Source organism: Anopheles nili, chromosome 2 (genome assembly GCF_943737925.1).
Source record: "Anopheles nili chromosome 2, idAnoNiliSN_F5_01, whole genome shotgun sequence".
Lineage (NCBI taxonomy): Eukaryota > Metazoa > Arthropoda > Insecta > Diptera > Culicidae > Anopheles > Anopheles nili.
Window position 1 is genome coordinate 68,778,211 of NC_071291.1, and position 9,093 is coordinate 68,787,303.

Consider the following 9,093-nt stretch of genomic DNA (forward strand, 5'->3'; position numbering starts at 1 on the left):
CTCGTGGGACGGGAAAACAAGCCCCTTCATCCAACCACCTACCCGTTTGACTCTCACAGAGGCGTTGGGGAAGTTGGCGAACTAATGAAAAATTCCTTCACACCTCTTGCGACGCAAGCCGCCATAATACTCACTCCCCGTCAAGTGCTCGTTGCGCGGACTCGGAAGGAATGCCAGCGAAGGCCACCGTATGGTGGCCATTTAATGCTGCCTTGGTATGGCTGTGTGCGTCGATGTTTTATGTACTGTCGTGGCGGCAAACTGGGCGACATCCCGTGGGGCGTTATTTCCCTTTCCGACCGATCGCGGCCCCACGCAAAGGCACAAACTCTCGTAAAATGGTTTGCGTCGTTCGTGTTTACCAACGCGCGTTCAGTACTTCACCGGTACAAAGCGACGAGGAATCATCTTGGGTGGGTAGTAGGGGTTCTCGGGAGGGAAAGAAGTGATGACAAAACTCTTCCGCACCGGTGTGCCGATCCAAGCGGCACCGGAAGTTGGGTTCTCTCGTTGGGGGAAAAACAACACAAACACACACACACTTTCCGTCCGGCAGATTGTCGTTTCTCGGAATACTGTTTGTCGCGGAAGTTTGTCGTAACCTCGCGGTGGGAGAGAAGTTTCCTGGTCTCTGGAAACTGCCTCCTCCCCCACCCATCGCGAGATGGGTGCCGAGGGACAGCGCAGAATTGTGATCTTTTAATTTGCCCCGTCTCAGCATCCGGTTCCGCTGGCTGCACCCCTGGTAGATGGTGTTTTGGTGACCTAGACTGACGGAAAGAGAGAGCGTTAGATGAGACGACTTCCGGTTTCTTTGTAGACCAAGCGAATCGGCTTCGGCCAGAGACCAGCTAACCGATTGTAAAAGATCTTTAACGCGCTTCAATGTTGCCCCCCCCCCCCCCCAGGAGGCCCTTTTTCCTGGCGTTTGTGTGCCAACAGAACTGGCGATTGTTTTTGTTTCGTTCTAAATTCAGTGCTTTTGCATTCTGAAAACTGTGACAGTTGGTGGGGGAGGGAGGCTTTGGTCGAAAGTTCCGCCTAATGGGCGCTGGTTTATTTTCGCTGCCAACTCAGGCGTTCGAAGCGGGTACTGCTGGAACTGCTCGGGCAGCCATGGAAATGGGGGTGAATTTTTGGGACGCTGCCAACGCCAACGATCGGCGAAGCTTCAGCACTCGGTCGGTAATTAGGATCGCAACTTTACGCTCCCGTTATCGAATTAGTTGCTCCCGAAATTGGTTTCTGTCGAGTTCATGTGTGTGTGTGTGTGTGTGAAGCGAGAAACTTGTAATGGAAATCGGTTCTCGAAGCGTACCAAGCTGAACGACCATGGTGGTGGATGTGGCACAATCATGCTGTCGCCTTGCTTGGGAAACGCATTTTCCTGTTGTGGAGTAAGTGCGAACAAGCGTCGGTCTTTGATCTACCCAGACGCGGGGAAATTCGAGGGATATTTGAAAGCGTTTTCCTCGCACGCGCGTGCATACACACACGATTGCTACTAACCAGGCACAGGGGAATGGGAAAGTGTGTCACTTTAGAATTCCCGCTTCGTAGTAACGCAGGGAAATATCGCGCGTTTCAGTTGTGCTGGAAAAGTTGCACGAAAATACCACGGAAATGGCGCGTGTGCTTCGTGGACACCGAAGAATGACGGCAAGCTTATGTAATATGGACCACGGGGACTCTCGTAAAATGCGAGAAGATGTTTGTTTTCCGTTTCTTGTGCTCCTGTCGGTGTTACATTCCGGCGCTGCGCAAATCCCCGGGCTCTAACTCACGATGGCGGGACAGGATCGTCTATTGTTGATACCTTTTTTCCTTGCCTTTTTGTTGTAAAATCCCCCCCATTGTAACGGTTTCTATTCTTTCTCCCACCACAGCACCACCTAGTCGTCAGCGCACCGGTTCTGGGTTGGGAGAGGATGTTTATTTTCCTGTGCTTGATGCCATTTTTCGGTAGGGATTTGTTGTTTTCCTCCCCGCCGGGCATTGGGTCGCGCTCGCGTCAAGGATTACGAGTCCTGGAATGTATGTGTGACCGTGGGCATGTGCCAAAGCTCCAAGACGAACGGTTCGGTTCCTCATGTTCTTTGTTTTTTTTTGTGTCGCTAAAAGCGCCGACGGCCACAGTGAACAGCGCGCGCAGTCAGCCAAATTAGGGCAAAGTGCCAAAGGTACCGAGCGAACCGGAAAGGTCACTGAACGTTGTGCCAGTGTTTTGTGGTAGGTGGTTGCAGTTTTTTTTTGTTTCACCACCCCGTTCACTTTTGTTGTCGTCGTCCACTACCACCATCACTGTCGGGTTGTGTAACGGGTCGTCGCGAAAGCTTGCCAAATATTTAATGAGAGAGCGAGTTTGTGGGTCATACAATCGGTCATGGACGGTTTGTATGATGCTTCATAAATAGTTATAGCGCGCGGTTGGATTCTTGGTTAATGTTAATGTCTGGTAATTCAATTCATCTACTAGCTATTATCTATATTTTATTCATTTAGAAAATTGGCTGACCATCATGAGTGCGGCGTCCGTAAAAACCCTAAAGAACATTTTTTCTGTCGTGTGGTTCTGTTAGGACTCTGAAGGCTTTCCTGCTGTAAGCGAAACGTATTTTCGTATCGAGGAAAAGCCAGAGTAAAGCTAAAAACCCGATGGTATCGTTGTACCCACGTCAATCATTGTTTTAACCGATGGGATTTTCCCTAATGTCTCCAGCGGCGTGGAAAACGATCCTTTAGCAACAGGTTTTTGACACATTTTTCCACAGTTTTCAAATACGATAGAAGTAAGCTTGCTTGCTTGTTTGCTTGTTCGTTACTTCATGCTTTCTCTTCTTGTCTTTTTGGGTTAAGCAACTCGAGATTAATTTGTCAGTAGATTGATTGCATTCGTGTGCTCATTTTCGTCCCTTCCATTCGGGAAGGATTCCCGGGCGTACCTGGTCGTAAATCGAACCACTCAATCTTGCCCCTGTCTCGTCCTGGGGCACCACCAAGGGTGCGCGTCGAAATAATGCATGTAAATCTGGGCCATCCATTTAATGAACTTCTCTGGATGGAGCACCCACTTCACGGGCAGGAATGCCAGTCTGCATCGGCGCTGGGCTCGGTGTTTGGGTTCGGGGAACAGGCTACGAAGTAAAATGGAATGCTATTTCTAGAGCTCGCTTTGTTGCGCCTCGCTTTTTTTTCCTCTCTATCGGTAGCAGGCGAAAAGAAGCAGGTTCATTAGATCTCAAGATCTGCGGCAATACCACCGTCCGGAGAAAAGATGCTCAAGACGCTAAGGAAAACGAACGCACAGTGATAAGGAATGAGAAGGCATAAATATTCGCAATTTCGGAACTAAACGACGAACCATCCATCGCCATCTACCTTTTCCCGGTGAAAGCAAACTCTCACGACAGCCGAGCCCTCTTCGAGTGCCCTGCAATGTTTGGGTTTGATGTTAAAAGTTTTCCTAATTTTCCGTTCGAATCGGAACAGAAAAAAATTGGGACGCTTTTTATGTGGTTGGGAGGGAGTGTCATGTTTTTCTCGCTGGTTCTTATCCAATGCCAATCTCCGTCGCGTGCATGAAATCAGCGGATGATGCTCGACGTGTCTTCGGCATGGATCCAATCAGCGATGCATTCGAGGACGTCTGGATGAGTGAAAAACTCAATAAATCCAAGCTCATTAGCGTACCCTGTTCCAATGTGTATCGGCTGCTAATGAAGGAAGTATTTCAAAGTGGGTTTAGTAGGGGCCAAAGCACCAGTTCCAGCAGCACCTTCGCCATCAATCGTCAGTCAAATGGGATGCGGCTCGTGGGGGTTTATTGGTGATTTGTTTCATTTTCGCCATTGCGATTCCGGATGGCTTCCGTCTAAGGATTCAAGGCTTGAATAATTGCACTTACATCGGTCGCAAACGCGCTGTGGCTCTTCAGATCACGACGCAGAAAAGGTACACACGAACTTTTCCAATCAGCTTTTCCGCACTCATGCATTATTCATTGCACCGGGCCGTGGCCGTACTAGGGCGGAGGCTAACTGCGAAAAAAGGGCCCAGTTGACTGCGATCAAGCGATGGGTGTTGGTTGGCCATCGGTGCGATGTTTGCCATTTATTGCAGACGTACGTTTCACGTTTCTCTCGCGCGTCTGGGGGAGCGTCGACTTCACTTACATCTCGGTCATGCGTGACGGTTTTGGGCGTGGGTGAGGGAAATTATTAGTTACCCTTTCGGGTTACTCGCGCGTCGTGAGTATTGCGGTTAGCCGCGCTTCCGGAACGCATTCCAAACGGAAGGAGGTCGTCATCGTCGTCGAAGGTGTGGAAACCGATCGATCTCAGCAATAGCAATCGACCTGACTCCTTGACTCCCTAACACCCTGGTTCTCCAGACGCGTGTGAGCGCATCGCATCGAGGAATCGCCTGAATACTAATATGCCATTTCCGCTATCTTGTTTCGTTCCCTTCAGTCAACAATGTAGATAGGCTAAAACCGCCGAATCGTGGTTTCCTGGAGACGCTCTTTTGCTGTTGGCGGAATGGGCGAACGAAAAGCAATCAGAGCGGGACGCCGATCGATGGTTCCATCACACCGCCTCCGATTCAGGGCCAGCCCCGGTATCTGCTGCCACAAGTTCGACCTTCCGATACGTACAAGAAGTGCATGGTGATAGACTTAGACGAAACCCTAGTTCATAGCAGTTTTAAGGTGAGTAGAAAAGCAGCATATTCTGGGCGGTTGTCTTTTTTTTTTCCTCCATTTGCTAGTTGTTGTAAGTACAAACGCCACAACGCGTGTGGGGAAACCGGTATTACATCGTTCCGGCAAGTTGTGCAACTCCTGTCAAGCAAGCATTCCGTCCGGTGAGGAGTGAGATAATAGCAGAGCGATCAGTGTCCTGCTAGGCATGTAATTCTGCCTTTGAGCAGTGTGCAACCTCTATCACACTCTAGTAGCCAACGCAACAAACAATGCGTGTGACCACTTAAGCTCCAGTCATTACTTCCGTCTGGTCAAACGACACCGCTTACGCCTAATCCTGTCCGCAAACGAAGCTTGGTTTTTTGTCAGACTGAGTGACAGAAAGAATTACGGAACCTACTCGGCCGCGGGGTTACGAATTGCACCAGCAAAACACATACACACTCCTCGGTGTGAAGTCACAGAATTCATTGAATAACGTTTCTGGCGCGTAACAACGCCTGTTGGTTTAGACAACAAACGAAAATGCGCCCAATCGTCTGGGGAAACCCTACAACAACTGTGGAGGAAAACAAAAATGTCGGATGATGTTAAACGACCTCGTTATTCGCTAACCTTTGTACCACCTTCTCATTGCAGCCAATTCCAAACGCGGATTTCATAGTGCCAGTGGAAATTGACGGAACCGTACATCAGGTGTATGTCCTGAAGCGACCGCACGTCGACGAGTTCCTGAAGAAAATGGGCGAGCTGTACGAGTGCGTCCTGTTTACGGCCTCACTGGCCAAGTACGCCGATCCAGTGGCCGATCTACTCGATAAGTAAGTACCTATCTAACTGGGCTATGAGAAACCCGGTGCGGGGCTTTTCCGGCGCTCAAGGTGCATTTATTAATGTCCTTTTATTCTCTCTCTATCTCCCTGCAGGTGGAACGTGTTTCGGGCGCGGTTATTTAGGGAATCGTGCGTCTTCCACATGGGCAACTATGTGAAGGATCTGAACAAGCTCGGGAGAGATTTACAGAAGATTGTTATTGTTGACAACTCACCTGCTAGTTACATATTTCATCCGGATAATGCTGTAAGTATGTGCGACAGGGCTGAGGCGTTGAGCTATGGCGCAGTTAGGTCTGATTTATTCCGGGTCCTTGTGGCGCTATATTACGGCCAATCGTGTACCCTTCGATGGGGAGTATAAATCGCCCCATTGCTTCGGAGTCTTTCTCTGGCATGAAACGGTTCCCAGTTTTTGGGGGAAAATTAGTCATCGCTCAACGACTCCTCAATAGGACCACATCGAAAAAAACGGTGACAACCCTTCCGCCGTTGAGTGTTCCAAGCTATTCACGGGCGTGGTATACGTCCTATGCTGGAAGGGCGCTGTTAACGTGGAATTGCGTGGTTTGTCTTGGGTGAATGAGTCATAAGATTTATGGGTCTGGAATATCGTCCTACCCAAGGACTGCTTCCGGCATCGCTTCTAGATTTGTAGCCTGCGTTAAAACGGATGGGGACGCCTTTACGGTAAATGCGTAATTCTTGTGAAGGAGTTTTTGCGTATCCTTTTCTTACTATTAGAAATTACGCTGGTGTGTGTGTGCGTTTTGAATAGTTTTATCGATAGTGCTACCAGGCAAACTATCGGTGGTTTTATGTTAGCCTAGTAAGCAGTATATACTGTAAATTTAAAGGATGCCGAATAACAGGAAAATTGGCGTAAAATGCAATTAAAGTCGTTTCCATCACACACAAGAGGGGAGAAAGGAGAACTTTTTAGAGGATATCAAATTTCGCATTAAATTACGACATAGCTCAAGGACATGTGCAGTCCCTGGCATTGAAACGTAAAATTGTATAAATTCTCAGGTGATTGAATTTGTTTGCTTTCGATTTGCAGGTGCCAGTGAAGTCATGGTTTGACGATATCAACGATTCTGAGCTGCTAGACTTGATACCGTTGTTCGAGAAGCTGAGCAAGGTGGACTCTGTATATAGCGTACTATGCAACTCCAGCTCACAGTCCCAGCTGCCGACGTCTATGTCGCACCACAATCAACAGGACCTGCAGACGCAGCAGTCGCAGCAACAGCTTCAGCAGCAGTCGAATTCGTCCGACGCGAACAACACGTAACATTGGCAACAAATGTTTATCAATATTGTATGATTCGTGCATGATGCTGCCGTTACAGCGATGAACAAGGGATTCGAATCGGATAAATTACGTCGCGATTGCAATCGGCGGAAGGAGAAGATCGGTAGGGAAGCAGTAGTAACAGTTGTAGTCTAAAGAGGTCCCAACCACGTGAGCGTGGATGACGTAAAGTGCATATTATATAGAGCCACTCGCAATTGTGTGCGTGTGTGCGCTTAATCGTGTAATGAACGAGAGTAAAACGAGTTGCAAATCGCTTGTAACTGGCGTGAAGTATAGGTCAAGGAAGAAAAATAGGGGTGGCACCAACGCTGCTACAGTACACCGGAAGCAGTCATCGTTAATGAAACTTTGTTATTCTTTTTATTATCATTATTAATATTATTTGGTACTACAACACATCGTTTACACCCCGATACACACCGTTTGTAGGCACGTATCGCGATAGACGCTAGGTAACGCTATTTTAAAAAGTTTGTTTACAATTAATCATCTGCACGCGGCTGCTCCGGGGACGTCTCCAACGATAGGCTATAAATCGTTGGATATTCGTCCTGCGGGACACGCTACTGTTAGGTTTGATGCTTTCTTGACCTTTGTGTAGTTGATATCGCCTACCGGTCGGATCCTACGTGCTCGTCCATGTTCTCATAGAGAAAGCAGGGTGTGATTCGAACGCGATGTAAATTTACGATCGTTCCGAAACGGAAAATGACGTGTAATGTAATGAAATCCGCTTCACCGAACCTAACCCAAACGACAGTCGTAGGTCACGAATGAGCGAATCATGCTAGCGGTGGCCGCGTGCAGAATAGACCCTAACCGATTGCTTGTTTCCTTCGGCGCATCTGTCGATCGGGATCTTAGAACCCATGGCCGACAAAGGTGGCAATAAGATTTTTAAATATTATTTTATATTATTTTATTTTTGTGAAAATAATCATTTACGTGTATCGAGAAACTAGCGATAACATAACCAATTACCGCCGTAGGGCTCGCCAACAGTACAGAACGTAATAACACAACCATACACCATCCATAGAGAGAACGCTGGGGAAAAAGATCACAGCGATACGTCGTTATGGCCAGCGAGAATCGCGTGCACGAGTACGCGGTTTTATAGTTCAATATAGCTTTTTTACTGATGATCACATGGACACAAAACGCAAGCGTTTAGACGCTCGACGCTCGGTTCACGGTCCGCAGAGGACACTTTCTGGTGACTGTAGGATACCATTTCATAGAGTCATGCAGGAGCCGTACAAGTGAGTGCGAAGAAATAAGCCACGGAGGAATTAATCGTTACAGTAAACTGCGAATCGGAGTCGGGGTCGAAAGTAGTATGTGTACAATTTTGTATTAACAGTAAAGCCAGTGTGTATAAGAAGCGGCCCTTTAAAATTCTACCCTGTTTTGAATCATATTTAGATTGTCACGCGACGCAATCAACACAAAATCCTCTCGTACTAAACAGTGCAATAGTCAGGAGCAGAAGCAAAAAACGCTACCGAGAAGCTAGCAATGTAAATTATAAAAAGAGAAGAAATACTACACAAATGTACAGTTTTATACTGCGAACAGTAGAACAACAGTTATAATACAAGCGTACACCCAAATTTGAAGAGAAGGCTTTACATGTTCGTAAGAACCTACATCCAAGGCTGCAAAGAAGGAACCAGGATAGGAATTGAAGACAAACACACTAGAATCGGGCTTTTGATCGATCCGCATGATCACGAATCACGTCATATCTCTTCTTTGCGTGCTGGCTGAGAAGTGTGACAAAATGTATTGATTTCTGTATGTTGATAGCTAATGTTTCTGTTTTTGCACGGTGGAGAAATGTGTTACATGTTGAATAATTTGACTACGAATCAGATTTTGAATTGAAGGAGCGCTGCCTATCTTTTGCTTTCCGTGGCTGGTTTCAACCACCGGATGATCCTTTCCACATATCAATTTGTCACAGCGGTACAATGTTAGCATTCGAGGAAATCTGTATATCATGAACGTGTGGAAGTAGCTGTTATTTAGGTTCGCTTTCTTCCCTTTCGTGAGTGTATAATGCAATAAGTGGTAAGAAGCCAGCGTCCGCGGGTGCAATTGAACGTTGTAGTAGACATGCTTTGTGTGTGTATGTAAAAGTATTTTCTTTTTTATTTTGTGAGATTTTATCTAGCAAAATGAAAGACGCGATGAATGCAGCAAACGCCGAGACACACGTAAACGTGGAAACACAC

The 9,093-nt window shown here is 47.3% G+C and overlaps 1 protein-coding gene across 1 annotated transcript in view; it reads left to right on the top strand.

Moving 5' to 3' along the window:
* LOC128720392 (phosphatase Herzog) overlaps positions 1–6,832 on the top strand; it is a 37,384-nt gene extending 30,552 nt beyond the window's left edge. The window contains exons 2-5 of the mRNA XM_053814060.1: positions 4,470–4,708; positions 5,342–5,523; positions 5,629–5,782; positions 6,599–6,832. Coding sequence (XP_053670035.1) covers positions 4,470–4,708; positions 5,342–5,523; positions 5,629–5,782; positions 6,599–6,832 — 809 coding nt within the window. The remainder of the gene's footprint in view (positions 1–4,469; positions 4,709–5,341; positions 5,524–5,628; positions 5,783–6,598) is intronic.
* The last annotated feature ends 2,261 nt before the right edge of the window (positions 6,833–9,093 follow it).